The sequence below is a fragment of the Dicentrarchus labrax genome, unplaced genomic scaffold (assembly GCF_905237075.1).
Source record: "Dicentrarchus labrax unplaced genomic scaffold, dlabrax2021, whole genome shotgun sequence".
In the NCBI taxonomy this organism is placed as follows: domain Eukaryota; kingdom Metazoa; phylum Chordata; class Actinopteri; family Moronidae; genus Dicentrarchus; species Dicentrarchus labrax.
The window spans coordinates 917,487-935,006 of NW_026136713.1; the positions used below are offsets into that span (position 1 = coordinate 917,487).

General features: G+C 43.7%; 1 protein-coding gene across 1 annotated transcript; it reads right to left on the reverse strand.

Annotated features, from left to right (window-relative positions):
• Window positions 1–1,356: 1,356 nt before the first annotated feature.
• naa15a (N-alpha-acetyltransferase 15, NatA auxiliary subunit a) lies at window positions 1,357–16,313 on the reverse strand. Its single transcript, XM_051421225.1, has 20 exons — window positions 16,103–16,313; window positions 14,882–14,966; window positions 13,386–13,490; window positions 12,966–13,123; window positions 12,615–12,749; window positions 10,635–10,788; window positions 9,405–9,524; window positions 8,412–8,507; window positions 7,702–7,808; window positions 7,550–7,622; window positions 7,240–7,409; window positions 6,982–7,134; window positions 6,039–6,167; window positions 4,802–5,015; window positions 3,779–3,972; window positions 3,587–3,695; window positions 3,402–3,500; window positions 2,418–2,561; window positions 2,125–2,222; window positions 1,357–2,037 (listed from the first exon to the last, which is right to left on the reverse strand). Exons 1-20 carry the CDS (start codon window positions 16,154–16,156, stop codon window positions 1,828–1,830), a joined length of 2,607 nt encoding a protein of 868 aa, XP_051277185.1. The 5' UTR covers window positions 16,157–16,313; the 3' UTR covers window positions 1,357–1,827.
• Window positions 16,314–17,520: the final 1,207 nt, after the last annotated feature.

Here is a 17,520-nt window from a genome sequence, read left to right on the forward strand (position 1 = left end):
ATCGTCATCATCATCACCAAAGCCTTTATATTTAGTTCTGTACTGAACCTGTATGTTGTTAGTTTTACGTGTGAGCCTGTAAACATGAGCTCTTGAGAAAAGGGACAAAATGGACCTGAACCTATGAGGATGAGGAGCAAAATCCACCGGCCCTGAATGAAAACAACCAATCAGAGCCGAGAATGATAGTTAACTGTTGAGTCTCATTTCCATGGTCCCAAAGCGTCTGTATTTGACACCCTGGGAATTTTAATCATTCTAAACTTTGATCTCTTACTCTTCCGGTTGGAAACTGGTTCTATAGTTGTTTGTATTGCTGGAAGACAAATGGACACTGACTTTGCATACAAAAAATACTGTCCTATCTGTGGCTCAGCTCTTCTTCAGGGCTGAACAGAGGCTGAATCTAAACGTGCACTCTGGACTTGCAGACTAAGCCCTGGCAGATGTCAGTTGTCACATCACATCAAGCTGCTGACAGACAGAACTCAAGTCTGTTTCACTCACTGCTGTGGAAACGTTCGAAGCAACAGTCATATTTCTGGTTAAATATGGTTTCAGGTCAATTTACATATTCATAATACGTTTTTTTTGCTTTTTAGTCGGTAAGTAGAAAAGCTATGTCACATTTGTATTGTAATTAAACAGTTGAAGCCTGACTGTGCAGAAAGTCCACTTTGAGGTCCCTTGTGAACGTGTCCACTTAGTCCTGCGAATCTGCAAATGTCCAAACATTTGGATTTACACAAGGTTACACAGAGCAGCGGACATGTTCCTGGAGGCGGTCCTAAAGAGAGCATCACCACCTACTTGAACCAGGAACACACCTTTTTCAGCTCCCAGAGGTCTGGACAGGTGGAGGCTCTGGACAGATATGCCCCAACCCAAACTGCGGAGGTCCAGCTGGAAGATGGCTTCATGTTCGCTGTTCAACCCTCTCTATAGAGGATGACACACAGCACTTTACCTCACAGAGAATGATGCTTTGTGCCCTCTCAGTACAGCTTACATTTTATTCAATCTAGTTCACTCTACAGTGCCATCAATTCAAACGAGATCCCATCAGAAAACCAGTTTGATTCAAAACTCCCTGACGGTTGATGAACAGGAGCAGGCTGACGGTGCGCCCACCTTCAACTGCTGGAAACAAGTGGTTTTTATGGGAAACCTCACAGCCTGTTCCCACCAGGATCAAACTGCTGAGGTGCAGACAAGGGATCAGCAGGAAGTCACACAAAGCGTCCCGCAGGAACTACAACCTCCCTGGAACATCTTTCCTGTCTGGTTTTGGTTTTGGAAAACAGCAGCTCACATTCTGAACAACACCCCCCCCCCACCACTATCACAATGGTACTGTTTGGTTTTGCAAACATTGTTTTATTAATCCATTTGTCAGTTTGTAATATATAAATTACTTTTAAAAACGTGAGAAGCAGATGCACCTTCGAGAAGGACACGGCGTGAAAACACAGGAGTTATAGAAAACCTAGACTGTGTTTACAGAAGCCATTTTAGCCAGCCAATGTCCACTTTTCCCAGAATCCTCTTTTGCCTCCCCATACCGTATTTAGCAGTTTTTTTTTCAGAACAACTGTGGACAGGGCCTTTTTTTTTTATTGTTTTAAAAAAGTTAATTGGGCGTCGCCTTCCTGCGCGTGCCGGCTCCCTTTCCTGTGGCGCTCAGTCCATCCAGATCAGTGCAATGTGGGGCGACTCACAGCAGCCATAGCCCAGGGATTGGAGAGGGGGTGGGGGAAATGGGTGTGTTGGTGGACTAAGGCGTCTGGCGGCATGTTCGCACCTCCTCTTCCTCCTCCTCCTCCGAGCTCACATCTCGTTTGCCATGTCGTCGTGCTCCCCTGCCGACAGGTCGCCATTGGCACTGATTGTGGTGCTGTTGTCTTGGTAACCGGGAGGCATGAAGGCCAGGCTGTAGGGGAAGATCTTGTGGCAGCTGGCTCGGTACGCCTCGGCGGCCTTCTGCTGGCCCTCGCCCAGCTGTCCGTCGCGCAGAGCCTCCAGCACCTCGGTACAGATCTGCAGCACACACAGACACATAGTCTAAGGACATGTTCTAAATGTGTGTGTGATGTCTGGTGTAATTGTTGGTAAATGACCACAGACCTGGAGGCTTTTTCCAGACAGTGACTCGTCCAGGGCCGTAGCGATCTCACAGGCCATCTTATCAGAGGAGGGCTCCAGGTAGACCATCATCTTAGCAGCTGGGAATACAAGAGACACACACAGACTGATTACAAGTGGTTTAACACAGTAGCCCCTCTCAGACCTTGTTACCCAGATATGACGGGAACTTTACAGACAGCTAGAGAGAGAGAGAGCTGATACAGCAAAGGTCCCAGGTTGGAATCGAACCCGGGCCGCAGCGGTAAGGACTCTGTGTTGTGTGCGCTGCCTACCAGCCACTCGGTGTGGGATGGAGTTGGAGTGTTGGCTCAGGTAATTCTTGTTGAAGCTCTGAGGATTGCTCTCCCCAAACAGCCGGGAGATCTCCTGCTTCAACACCGTCCTCACTGCCTCCGCCAAGTCTGCACTCTCACTCACTGCAAGTACAGACACACACACACACACACACACACACACACACACACACACACACACACACACACACACACACACACACACACACACAAAACGGGTATTTTGTGTGTAAGTATTACTTTTTGGCCTTTATGCCTTTATTTGATAGAGAGATAGCTGGAGATAGACAGGAAAGGGGGGCAGAGAGAGAGGGGACGACATGCAGCAAAGGGCCGCAGGTCGGACTCGAACCTGGGCCGTTGCGTATATGGGTCGCGAGCTCTAGCGACTGAGCTAACCTTTTAGCTCAAACTGAGGCAAACTATTGACAACGATCCATCATTAGTGAGTCTGAGGTGGATGGACAGTGTGTGGTTTCATATTATGGATGTACATGCTAGTTGACATGAGAAATACTAGCCTGTTAAACTAATTCATATATTTTAGGAATGAATAATGCTGGTTAATTACGTATTTACGCCACAAGCCGGGGATATAGCGGCCTCACTCATTCTTATAGTTTCCTGTCAGGTCTCCGTCTGACATGCTTTTCTTTTCCCTTATGTGCACAATTTACCTCTCGCCCAAAAAAGTTTGCTGCTTCTTTTATTTAAAATTTTGAAAAAGTGTGTGGACGGCAGATTAAATGAAACTACCATTGCCCTGACTTCTGTTTTGTAATATAAAATGCGGTCCCAAAATAAAGAATAAAAAACATTTGGGGTTTCAAACTTAGAACACACGCAGGTTTCCGATGTCAAGCACCTGCCCTTCTGCAGCAGACGTCACTGAGACAGGAGCTCAGTGTGTGTTTGAGTGAGAGTGTGTGTGTGTGTGTGTGTGTGTGTGTGTGTTATGCTCACCTCCTTTGAAGAAGCGCACTAGACACTGGTGCAGCCACGGGTTGGAAGGCTCTATGACCACCGCTCTCTTTACTGACTGCAGCATCAGCAGGTACTTCTCTGGAGGAATGAAGACAAACTGTTCGGACTACAGAAATGAGTGTGGGAAACGTGGTCTAATGCACCCTGCTAGCATCTGGTCTGACCTTTTCTGAAGTAGATCTCGAAGGCCAGGAGGTGAGTCTCGATCTTATTGCGCACCAGGTTCTTGAGGGGGATCAGGAACTTCACCGCCTCCTCCAGAGGACTCTCCGGCTGGTAAAAGATTAGGTCACGTTATCGTACTGTAATGATTCTACCAACAACCCCCCCTCACACTGAAAGAAGCATGAGCCGACCTTGGACAGTTTGTCTGGTATTAGCTCCTCTTTAGGCCCTCCTATCTCCTCATCATCATCCTCCTTCTTCTTCTTCTGGTTCTTTAGCAGTTTCTCCTTCTCTGCATTCTTCTTCTCCTCCTCTAGCTGTGCCTTCTTCTGGGCTCTTCGCTGTTTGTTGCGCAGTTTCTTCAGCTCCTTGTCTGTCAGATTCTCTGCAGAGACCAATAGCAAAACAGTCAGTTTTATGTCTTTTCTTTTTAACATGGTACTGTCACCAAACTGCTATTGTTTTACAAACTGTTAGCTACTTTTTGACTAAACTGTGCAGGAACTATGGAACCACAGAACTAAAGTGGGAAGCAGGGATCTCACTCCTTTTAAGAAATCATTTCCCAGGACCTTTCCAGGACAGTTTCCAGGAGTTTTCTTAACAATACAGGACAGCACTTGCTCACCAACGACGATATCATTTGGCGGTAAGCCCTGCATTAGCTCACTTTTGTGGCGCGAGCTGTTCTCACCACAGATGATTTTTCAGCAGTGGTCTCAACGGGGGTCTCCAGCGAACTCACTTTACTTTACTACAACTGTAACATCATTTACACACAGCTCACAAGTTCCAATCACGTAGAATTTATTTCATTTTCCTCTCCTGTAGATAGGACCGTCTACAGCATTGCCACTGGGATTACTTTAGAATTCTGTTCATTGCTACGGAAAACGTTTTTCCTGAAATGGGTCCTTGGCCCCTGCAAAAGTTCCCAACAGAATATTCTACATTCTGTACAGTACACATATCTCAACAACAATTCTTAGGAGGGAATTATGGTATTTGCAGCTAAATATAGCCATAATCCGGTTTTAACTAATAAACCATGAACAGAAGTAAATAAAGGGTCAGTCTAATCTAGTGGTGTCATATTTGCAGTTCCCAAACATCAAACTGGGTAAATGTCACATACATTGTGGGTGTAAATCCCTTTGACAACCAATAACCGTCTTGGGACCATCTCAAAAGGACCCACACAAACAAACACTAACCAGTGTCCGCCTGGCTCTCCTTGTTGTCGTCAGTCAGAGGCTTGTCGTGCAGGGCCAGGTAGATCTGGATGGCGGTTCGAGCAGCCTTGTAGTAGAACGGATGCTGCCGCAGGACGTCCTCCAGCTTCAGCAGGTCCACGTAGGAGCGCAACGTCATCTTCCTCATGCAGTAGGTGTGGAAATCAAACTGGTCATCTGTGATCTCCACAAAATGCTGATTGAGAGGAGGAGAGGAGAGCGGTGACAGGGGAATGCTGTTAGAAGAATGATTGTGGTACGCTCATACAGACAAATTGCGCAAGTCTACCTCATCTAATAAGAAGACAGGTAGGAGTGAGGACTACAGTTGAGCAATTAAACAAATACATTGGTGATTTTGGGGAATTACATAGGCTGTAATTAAAGGTTAAATATCAGATTAAAAGCATTAATATAGCAGCAAACAGCTATTCTCTACGTAAAGATATAGTGGAGTCATGGTGTCACTCTCCCTTTGCCTGTGTTGTATTGCAGCCTCGCTGTGGTTTGTTTACATAGCCGGTCTGCTCCGTGTGCAGCTGCACTGAAACTGCTGTTTTTATTATCTGTGATTTAAGGTTTTTTTTCCAACAAAACCAAAATAAGTGAATGTTGGAACAGTGGAAAACTAACAAAAACGGTTTGGTGAGTTTTATTTTGTTTCTGTCCACTTTGAATGAAGTAATGTTACAGTGATATGTGAGGTAAAATGTAAGTTTTTTGTCTATGGAGTCTGGTGGAGTGATAGCGATATTACAGCGGTTTCTGGTTAAACAAAAAGGTCTTTCTCTGTATTGATCCTTTCCACAATGTTGTCAGACACTGAGCCTGTCAGTGGCCAAAACAACAACTTTTAGTGGACAGGCTTCATCCCCAAGGATTAACTTTAGTTTACGTTGTGGCCATTGTATCCCTTTTAATGAATATTATTGGATCCAACTCTGTGAATTAAGGGTTTATTTCTCCTAAACCAGCATTGATGATGGCTGGAAGACTAACAAAAACTGCTTTGGTGAGTTTTAGTATGACATCCAGTAAGCATATCAATAACCTTTAATAAGACTGTAAATCGGCTGTAGAAAATGTCCTGTATCGAATGGGACACTACTAACACATTTGTAGTGGAGCCTCAATAATCCAGTTACACTTCATTGGACTGAAGTGGCCAACCCAAGCAGAGGGGGTTCTGGTGGTGGTGGTGATAGTTGTAGAAGCTCACCCTCTCAATCTCGTGGCACTTCTTCAGGGCCTCTCCAAACTTGTTCATGTCCTTGTAGGCCAAGGCACACTCTGTCTGGAACCACATGCACTGCATCTCATTAAGGTTCTCTACAGCAGACGTCCCCTCCTGAAAACACACACACACACACACACACACACACACACACACACACACACACACACACACACACACACACACACACACACACACACACACACACACACACACACACACACACACACACACACACACACACACACACACTGCAGTCAGAGAGGTGAGCTGGAGTCATGGTGGCTCATGGTGGCTTCATGCATTCAGACACACTGGGGCTTACTGAAGAACAGTTTTGTATTCTTAACCTAACCTCTCTTAACAGCAAGCCTCATTAAAAAAACAAAAAAACAAAAAACACAATAGTGTTCAAAACTGGATTCAGGAAACTCTCTTAAGTGTACAAACCTTGAAGAAAGTAAGGAATTTCACCCTAAGGCCTTTTCCACAGACAAGGAGCCGGTTCTGTTCCAGTTAAACCACCTAGTTTCGACCATTCAGAGCATTTCAACCGAAATAAACTAGTTCAGAACCTGAAAAGTTGGTTCCCAGCTTGAGCCAAAAAATAGCAAGAATTCTTTGGGAACCAAAGTGGGCGTGTTATATTCTGCGTGGGCTGGTTCACTGGATAGCGCCATGATTCCAAGAATCTTGAACAGAAGCAATTTGGTGGAAAAGGGGGCACTGGGGAGGAGGTTACAAACAAGCAAAAACTAAAATGCGATATCAGACTGAGAGGCAGATAAAACATCTGAGGAGAGGTCAGGCACAAAGATAAGATAAGAAAGAGACCACTTTTAACCCACAAATTAGGACCGTCCTTTGTATGCACTCTCATATACATACTAATACTCACATATATATATATGGCAACTTTGTCTCTTACCCGTGTGAACTTGGAGCACATCTCCTCTGCTTCCTTGACGAGGCCAGCCTTCAGCATGTACTTGGCACACTTGGAGTTGATGAAGCGGTCTGCAGTGTCCAGGGCCTGGGCCTCGTCCATCCACCGAGCTGCCTCCTTTATGTTGCCTGCGTGCTGTAGGAACAAGAAACAGCGAGGAAGACAAGGAAAGATTTAATACTCATGAAGAAATCAAAATGTCAAACATTATGCTATTTATGTGTAGAGTTCATACTGAACCTTATAGATCTTGGCCTTGATGAGGAAGAGCTCGATGAGCGTGGGCGTGCTGTCGATGGCGGTGTTAATGTACTCAAGAGCGACGCTGGGCTGGTCTATGAAGTCAAAGTGCTGCGCCAGGAAATACTGCACCCACAACAAGGTGGTAGGGGGCTCCTCCTTCCCATCATCTGTACACCATTTTACACAAGTCACATAGTAAAGTGTGTGTACTCACAGCTCAGCTCCAGAAACCTCTGCCTTTACATGTGATTTATACAGTTTGGATGACACATGAATAAAAAACAAACAAATCAAATGAGGCACTCACCACTTTCACTAAACATTCGACAGCTTTTTAGACAGGATTCATAGCCAACTACTAATTCTTCAATGATTGTAACCTGCATGAGGAGAAAGCATGTTAAACGCTAGAAAGCATTTCATTGTGGAAGCAGATACTTTAAAAGCCAGGCAGCATACCTTCTCTTTGTCGGTGTAGAGCGATTTGAGGGTCGTGAAGACGGGTGGGCAGCCTTTGCTGAAGTTCATCCTCAGGTAGCTGTCCAGACATTCACGAAACTTCTCCCCTGGCCAGCACAACACACAGCAAAGGTACAGTAAAGTGAGATTTACACTGCATAGCACAGACTTCACACAATAAAACCTAAGTTGTCCCCGTAAAATAGAAAGTAGAATCAGTGCTGCTAGTAAGCTTCTATTTTTAGCTTTTATCAGCTGTAGTCAATTTAAGTTAATTGCACGAGTTAGCCAAAATATAAAAAGTCAACTGTTTGTGGTTAGCTCCATTGGAAGCTCTCCATTTAGCTGTACACTCAGCTAAAGGTGAATGGTTGAATCCAGAAAGAAACCAATGTCTGATTAGTGTAAAGACTGCCTGTACTTAATGTGTGCTCTCAGGTAAGCCCTTCACATTCAGCTAGGTAGCAGTCCAGTACTGACTGAGCTGACACCAGTGGATAGTAAACAGTCAGAATCACTCCATTATACTGTTAAATGCATCACATTATAGCATCCGCTTTTTCTGGAGCTTTCGTCCACATTTCAGTCTTCACCAGCAGATGGAGCTGTCACTGTGTTAGCCATTTTCTAAGGCTGTAGTGAGTGTGGTGATGACATGTAGTCACTGAGCACTGACTGTATGGTGGTGCCGCAGGCTCTGCTGTGTTTACCTGTGAGGAAATTGAGAGGCAGTCTTCGGGGAACCAGTCCTTTAGGAAACTTCACCCAAGAGTCCTCATAAATCTTCTGCCGCTCCTCTATACTTCCTGGACACAGACAGACAGACACACGCATTTCACGATGACTTAACAAGGCAATTAAGCTAAACCTGAATTGGGATGGTGGGGGACAGGCTGATGTGTGTTTACTGGTTCGCAGGATTAATCGTGTCATTTCTGTAATAAATGTCCGAGCATAACCATAACCCATTCAAACCCCAAATCAGGAGCTAACAAAACTTAAATGGGAAGAGGAATTTGGCTTGAAACTAATTTACAATACTTTTTAAAAGGGTTGCTATCAGGAACATAAGATCCTAAATTATACACTAGCTATTGTGGATTTTTATATCCAGTGGCTTTAAAACTATAGTCAGGTGTCCACGTGGACTTTAAAATTGTTTTTGTTTGCTGTAATCATTCCTTCTGATCATACTAGCAATTAAGACATCCACTCCTAATGTGCTTCGAATGTAAGAGATCGGGGACAAAATCCACGGTCCTCTTTCTGAGCACAAATACATCCCAAACTTAGCTGCAGCTACTGTGAGGCCTCAGCAGTCTGATTTAGTCAAATAAAGTAGATATAGATATATATGAGTAGATCAGTTTTTTCCCTCTTTGCATTACTGTCTGTTCACTGGAGCTCAGCACAGAAACACTGCCTGTTGTTCTTCTGAACAACTGCTGAGTAAAACTGAAATAAATGTTTGCACAGAACACAGCTATGGATTTTGCCCCCCATTTCTTCCATTGGAAGGAAGTTAGAAAGGGATCTTTTAATGGTCACTGTGAACAGACCATAATTGTAGGTGAGGGTTATTGCAGAAAACAATATTAATAATGAATAGATATCAGTAGATCAGAAAAATCAGGAGCCACAAGCACATGGAAATACAGAGGCTGAGTGGAGCACCCAGGTGTGAGCCTGAGGACGGTGTTCACCTGGCTTAAAGGCCTTTTCCAAACCCTGATAGTAGGCCCAGTTCTCAGGGTTCCTCTCCTGGAGTCTCCTGTAGACCTCAGATGCCTCCTCGGGCCTGTCCAGTTTCAGCAGCAGCTCTCCTACATACACACACAAACACACACAAACATTAGCAAATCCATTCCAGCTTGCATTGCTTTTCTGTGCCGGCCTCTGAATGGCAAACACAAATGAGAGACTAGAGCAGGAGGATCCTCCCATGATTCATCTGTATGGGAAGTTAGGTTTGTCTGTGGAAACACTTCAAACATGTCATTTATGTCAGCGCTAGGGCTGGACGATATATCGATATAAAAATATATCGATATATTTTTAAATGTGATATGGAATTAAACTATATCCAATATATCCATATAGTTCAAATTTGCGCTGTGATCCTTGTTCCAAGCAAGCTGCTGACCCGGAGCTCTCTGCACTGCTCCCCGCGCCCCCCGCCACCCCCTCCTCTTTCAATAACCTAACGTAATGTTTGTGTTCATATCCATAATTTAGACTGTAACATTGTCAGCTAACTGCTGAGTAATTAACTGAGGTTACAGGTAACTTAACGTGCTAACGTTAAGTTGGCGAGAGAGAGAGAGAGCGAGAGCAGAGAGAGAGAGAGAGAGAGAGAGAGAGAGACTGAACATTTGCTCTCACTTTGCGGAAAAAATATCGGGATATGTATCGTATATCGATATTCAGCCTAAATATATCGGGATATGACTTTTGGTCCATATCGCCCAGCCCTAGTCAGCGCCACCTGAATGTGATGGTTCGAGACGAATACAGGATTAAAACATACAGTATGTGGCGTTTTTCCATATACATGTGCTGGCTTTGACTCAGTGCATCAGCCCAGTGTGGCAGGCGGGTGCATCTCCATTACAACAGGGCTACTTGCTTGAAGGTGTGTCTTTACAGGCAGAAGATTGAATGAAAAGAGTGGGACCGGTGCACTTTGGCCTTACTCTGGAGAAGGTCCACGTCGGGCGCAGCTCGGCACAGGTCAGCGTGTTTAAAGCAGTAATGGAACTGCAAATCAGTAGGTTTGAATCCTTTTGTACAGTTATGGTGGTTACAGACTCTCTTCACCTCCCTACATTCGTATTATTAAGTCATTGGCGAGGCACACAAGAGGTAACACACACAATATCCGGAATACCTCTGCTGGTTAAACATGCAAACATAATAAAACAGCATCAACCCACCTCTCGTCTCCTCCACAGCCAGTTTGTCACAGATCTGTTTCTCGTAGTTGTTGAGGTGATCGAGGGCCTCCTTGTACAGGCCGGCTTCCCTCAGAACCTGGTTCTGATACAGCAGAAGTTCACTGTACTCGTAGTCCACCTTGTCTGGAGACGTCTGGGCAAACACACACAGCCACGAGAGGAGAATAAAACATTTTAAACTAATGACATTCTCTGCATTTTAATTTGTTTCTCCTGCATTAGAATATCATTATCAATGGCAGCCTTTAGAGTGTGTTGGAGTAGTGCAACAACAGCATCATCATTAGATTCAGGTCACTATATTCTTTCTTTCTGGTGCATAGGAAGCTTCAGAACTTCATCCTCTCTTGTCCTATTCTGACATTGCTGAGGATATTTTTGCTCCTTCGCAGTTGGCAGGACTCCTTAGTGAGACTCCAAGCTGTTGATCTCAATAAGCCCAAAAGGAGGTTAAAAAAAACTCAGCTGTGGCACTGCATCCACACCAGCAGACGAGTGGAGTACCACTTATGTTAAAGGAGGACTGCAGTTAATCACAACTTGGCTCTAATTTTGGTAGTTTTGGCCAGTCTTTCTATGGGTTATGATAGCACACTTGAACTACAGCATAAGTGGAATATGTAATGAATTAAAAAAAGCACCTTTTTGACAACAACAATTGAAGCAAAAAAAGACTCATTAACTCATTTGCACACAAGCTATATTCACAGAGCCTTCACTCTGATGAACAGCCTCGTCCTGCATTAGAAAAGTTCAAACAACCGAACAGCTGATAGAACCATGAGAAGAAAACACTGACAAAAGAAGCCCATTATAATTTAATATAAAATACAGACAGCAAATTATATAAAAAGTCCCTAAAATATCAGGAAAACTCATCTCTGATATAATATTCACAGGAAATAAAAAATCTTCCTGCAGTTACTGTGTTCCCTGTTTGGGTTCATTGTTCAGTTCCTCTACTGTTACTATTATACATTGTATGTAGTGTAATATGAAATATCCACAAAATAGGTCACTTAGTTTACTCAACCTCTTACAATGTGTGCAACCAGGAGTGAATGAGTTACTATGGTTACAGAGATGCTCTATAAGCTTAATATAAGGTTAGTGTGCTTATGCAAAATGATGAATGTACTTTTTTTTTTTTGCTCTCTGGATTTAGCCTCTGATGTCTGGAGGTTGGCAAGTTTACGGATCATCTGGACATGATAATTAGGATTATGATGTCGTGTTTTGTGAACTTTTTTAGTATGAGTTGCATACTGCATTGAAATATAAGAGTATGCAAGCACTGCAGTAGTGAGAGGAGTTTGGATGTATTTTTTACAACTAAAATGACATTTACAGAAAAGGTACCAAATTCCATGTAAACAGTATGCAACCCTAGCACCATGTAGAGCATAAATTCCACAAATAAATTCAAACACTAGGATTGTTTACAATGAACGTAGCAGACTCACTGAGCTGACAGCGTGGCTGCCAACTCTTTGAGGCTGGATTTAATTCTATCACTTAAACACTGATGATTCTAAGGCAACTTCTAGGTGTCTTTTTTCTATGATTTTTGGCTCAAGTACAAAACGCAGTGTCTTTACCTCACGTCTTTCCCTCCACTCACAAATCGATGCAACAGAGCAACATTGCAATGTTACTTTTACGAGGTCGGAAAATCAACTATCAGCATTAGTAGGCGATAATTTAACGTGGGCTGCAAACTCCAGATTATGTTCTGTCACTGAACCGGGGCAGAATCTTCCACGTCTGAATCACAGTGCATCTTGGAAATGTCCACAGCTCTGTGTGGTGTGTGGACTGAGTGTTAACTGCTCAGGTTAGGTGCTCTGCAGCATGTCTCTAGGTCCGGTGTGTGCATTGCTGGGGCTTTACTCGTGTTAGAGCGGAGCTTATATTTGCCTTCAGATTTGTGTTGTGTTGAGTAGTGTAGTTCCTGCCTACCTGTTGCGTTTTGCGGAACTCCTCAACAATCTTGGCAGCCATCTCAAAGTCCTCTAACAGGTGATAGGCCACGGCGTACCCGATCCACGAGGCCCGCTGGGCTGGACGGAGCTGCAGCAGCTGGTACCGAGTCTCCTGGAGAGGGAAAATCAATAATATTTGTGTTTAATTATCCTTTCCACCACTGACTTGTACTGGTCAGTCAACCTCTCTCTCCTTTCCATCTTGTGCAGCAGAGTAACTGTCTGAACTTTTGCCCCCAACCTCTCCATATCTCATCCCTCCATCCAGACCTTTTATTTGGACCGTTCTACTTTTTAAACCCGTCTTTGTCTCTCGGGCGACCCTCACCCTGTATCCCTCCAGGTCTCTCATCTGGATCTGCAGCAGGGAGAGGTCTCTCAGAATCTGCAGGTTGTCCTTGTCCCACTTCAGGGCGTTGCGGTAACACTTGATGGCCTCGTCGTACTTTTTGTCCGAGCGCTGCAGCAGGCCGTACACATGCCAGCCTGGGAGATGGTTGAGTTCAGGAAGCACACACACACACAGGGACGCACTATCCAGGCCTTTATATGAGCTTAACAATGTAACAACCACAGAAATTAAAAGATGAATAACAGATGAAACAGGTTTATGCCCCAAACAAAGAGCAGAGATTAAGTAAAAGAGCAAACTGCTCTGGAAAGTGTTAGAGCCTGAGTTCAGCAGCTGTGTTACACTGCTGTGAGAGAGATGACATCCGGCTGCCCTGAAGCTCTGGCGGAAGGATACAGACATGGCTCTTGAGGTCGTTGCGTAGGCCTCGTCTCACCAGCTCATAGGCCTCCTCTTTCTTGCCCAGACAGTTGAGGGTTAAACCCTTCATAGCCAGCGTCTCTGGAGGACAAAGCAGGGGTGGGGAGGAGAGGGGTGAGACATTCAGGGACACAAGTTGTTAAGAATGACAATGACTGTTTACCAACCCAGTTTATTCACATTGGAATGACACTGCAGTTCGCTTGTGTGCATTTAATAAGTTGCTTGCTAGCTGAATGGAACAGGTGTGAGTGGTAAAGTATGAGGCAGCATTAGGAATAAATACAGCATGATACCGCTGCATCGTGAGGATAACTGCAATGGCAAACAGCACAGGTGGCATCCAGCCATTCTTGAGTCCTAAACAAGTCATAATGCGTTCTTCACCAAATATAATGCCATTTTAACAACAGAATATATCAAAGTTATCAGTATCAATTTTTCTGGCGCTCAGTAATGTTATGTTTGTATGTTCATGGTTCTCTCCTGCAACTTGATTAGATACTGTCAAATAGGTTCAAACAAAGTTGATCTGGGAAATGAAGTGTGGACATGATGGGAATGAATAATGTCCATGTTGGTTGATTCAGGAAATGAAGAGAAAACAATTAATTTGTGTCACACTTTTTAAATAACAACTTTTAGGTATCAAGTTTTTGTCATTTGTTTGATATAGGGAAGTCCTTTCTAAAGTCATCAAATTTGTGAGTCGAGCCTAAGTCAACAGCATATATTATTATTACTATTATTATAATATACGAGCTGCAGCGATATACCGATATTGTTGTATACCGTAGTATGAAAACTGACTCATCATACAGCAGACAAGATATTATATATAAACTCTTAAACCCACCAGCCACCCTAAACCTATGCGTTACATTTACATCCCTTGGGGTTTTATCTTTACTTATATATATATCATTATGTGTTACACTGCTAACTTGTACATTCCCTGGACAATTCTTTGCACATGCCTGTACAGCTCAGAGTGGTCTCAAAGTATTCATTTATTTAAGTAACTGTCATATTGTACATATTGTTTCTCTTTTTATATTTGTATATATCATCTCATTTTACTATCTCTCTTTTATCTTTATTTATATTTTTCTTTGTTTAATTGTTACAAATCCCTTGTATGTGAAAACCTACTTGACATAAAATCCTAGTTCTGATTTCAACCATATTGTTATTTTTTTAAATGGAATAAATGTGTTTCATCCGTAGAACAATGGTACAGAATATTGTGCTCATGTATGTTCCACAGAATAACATTATCTAAACCTGTGAGTGTTACTGTCAAGAAGGAAGGGTGGCTGTATTTAAGTTAACACACAGACAAACATTACACAGGGATGCACTCACTTTACACTCACTAACACAGCAGAAACTACAGTGAAGCATGATATTTCCCACTTTCCCACTTATTTGAGGGGAGTCAAGTAGCAGCAGTAGTAGTAGTAGTGTCCTACCTCCATGCTCAGCAAACTTTGGGTTGCTCAGGATCTGTTTGCAGAACTTCAGTCCATTTCTGTACTGCTTGTGCTCGTAACATCTCTGCAACAAAAGACAGATTTTACATCAGGCATCTGAGGGCAACGGCCTCCCAGTCTCTCCTGCACTAATCCTTAGAGAGCATTGTAAAGAGAACATGTGTGTTCAAGTGATCAGCAGAAATAACTGGTCCTTCCTGCCGAGTCCCACTCCGAACAATGCATCACATACACCGGACAGTGCTGTGCATGAGATTGTCTCGCTGAAGATAAATGGAAGAAACAGCACTTGAGTTAACGGCCCTGATGGCGGAGGGCTGTTGATCAGATGTAATCAGACAAGTGGGCAGATGGATGCGCCTGGCAGAGCAGACACCAGGAGCTCAGACCCCCTCACCCCCCACTACAATACATACACTCAAGTCCCTGACTGACAGAAGGACAGACACTCCCGCTAATATTAGTGCTATACATTAGTAATACATTAGTATTTGAACTTCCTGTACACAATAGCTACAATCGATTGCTGAAACTCCATATAACTTCACCTAAACTGTTTTAGCGGGTTTGAGATATGCCGAAATAAATGTGCCTTCAAATGATTTAGTAACCGCCTTGAGATTTCCGTCTACGTCATGTTGCAAAGACGCTACAGTAAGTTAACCGTTAAATTTCCAAAGTAGCAAATGACGTTTGGTTGGACAAGTACCCGGCAGGTAGCGCGCTTGCTGTATGTGCTGAACTGAATTGCTCCAACTAACGACAACTATTTCGGGCGCACATACGAGCCAAATATTGCTCAACTTTACTGACAGTGCGGCAGAGTAAGTTTCCGAACTGCGTGTAATTCCTAGAAAACTAACTCAACTGTCCACCTGGAAGTTGTGTGTAGCTGTCATGTGTCAGGCAGCGTTGTCATTGATACACTTTGGATGTGTTGCAAGGCCAACGCACAGCTAGGACACCACAGGATTATTTGCTAGCCAGCGGTGCCGTTCCCTTCACTGCATTGTTACAACTCGTAGACCACAACAGAGACATGCTAACTGCAATGCGTTCGGTGTACTGAATATTTCGGTTAATGCACTTGTAACTCCCTGGCTACTAGCTCTGGCTACTAGCTCTGGCTGCTAGAACTGACGGCTACTTGGTAACTAGCATTAGCTAGGAAGCTAACGTTTTCTCAGGCATTTAGCCTACCAATATTCTCTTGAAGAGAGCATTCTCCTTCGGCGGTAGAGTGATTGTGGGCATTGTGTTGGCTTCCTATGCCTCTGTCGGTTCACACATGAATAATATCCTCTTGGAGTCAAAGATTCAGGACTGTTTCAGTCTCTTCAGGCTCCTCTCTCTCACGTGTTGAAGCCGAGGCCCCCTTCCGAGCAAAATGGCCGACCTGCTTCTCCTCCGGGTCAGGATGCTCTCTGAGTCTGCGTGTCAAACACGGGCAGCAGGGCAAATATGTCCCAGTGACTAAATGGCGTTTAACATGAGACACGGTGTCTTATTTAATGAGACGTCAAAGACAAATTACTCGGGTATGTTCCAGAATGATACAACAGTAAAATAATATATGTGGACTGCAGAGTACGAGCAGCGGGGTCATGTGCGCTGTTGGTGTTGGTCTAGAAAGTTTCTCACAAAATCAAATAGAAATGTTCCACTGACTGGCTTTGTGATGCGTTCAGGGGTTGGATTGGCTCTTTAAAGACCAAACCTTTACACTTTCCACTGATCTGGCTTCATCCGTTGCCCGTTTATGCCGTCCTTTACAAAAAACCCTGTATTAGAACTTGAAGAATGACTGTAGAAAAACAGTGACAACATCAGTATTACTGTAGTAATTCTATGGGGGGTTTTCGGCACGCACTATAGAAAATGAGTGAATCCTATTGAGTTGGCTATGGAGATCGTAAAGTGAAGTTATAGTTACATTTAGGTGTTTATGTAATATTGCTGTACTGTTTCTATATTTTTAATATAGTACTGCTATAGTCTGTTCTAAAGTCTTTCTATGATTTCAGACAATAGAACGTTACCATACATTTCCTAGAACAGGTGTTCCCTCTCCTCGTGTTATTAGTGACACCAAATGTCATTCAAAAATCTTTGCCTGTTGGTGGACATGTTTTTTGGGATATAACTCACACAGTGCACCCAGCAGCTATTAGTTCTGTAAAAATTCAACTTTTGTCACTGCAGTAGAAACAGTGTTATATGAGGATCCATCTGCTGTTTGGTGGGCCACTCTCACGTTGAATGTAGCAGAAGAGTAGAACCAAGGACTGGCACATGGACTGTTGTTCTGTGTACCAGCAATAAGCCTGAAACGTTATACTGCCTGATTGTTTCTTTATGGAGTTTGGAAGGATATGTCCTCTCTGACAAAGAAGAAAAGATAAGCGCTGCGGCGCACCACGCTGAAGTTGGCTTCCGATTCGCCAGCCTCCGATTCGGCACTTAAGGGGAAAGTTAAGGGGAAATGAACTTATTGTGCAGTGCGACTGTTTGTCCACTGATTGTCTGTTTTTTTGTGACACTTCTTGATGTGAAAACGTTTTAGACATTTTAGGTAAGACATCAGCTTTGCCTGACACCTACGATTATATCTGTGAAAC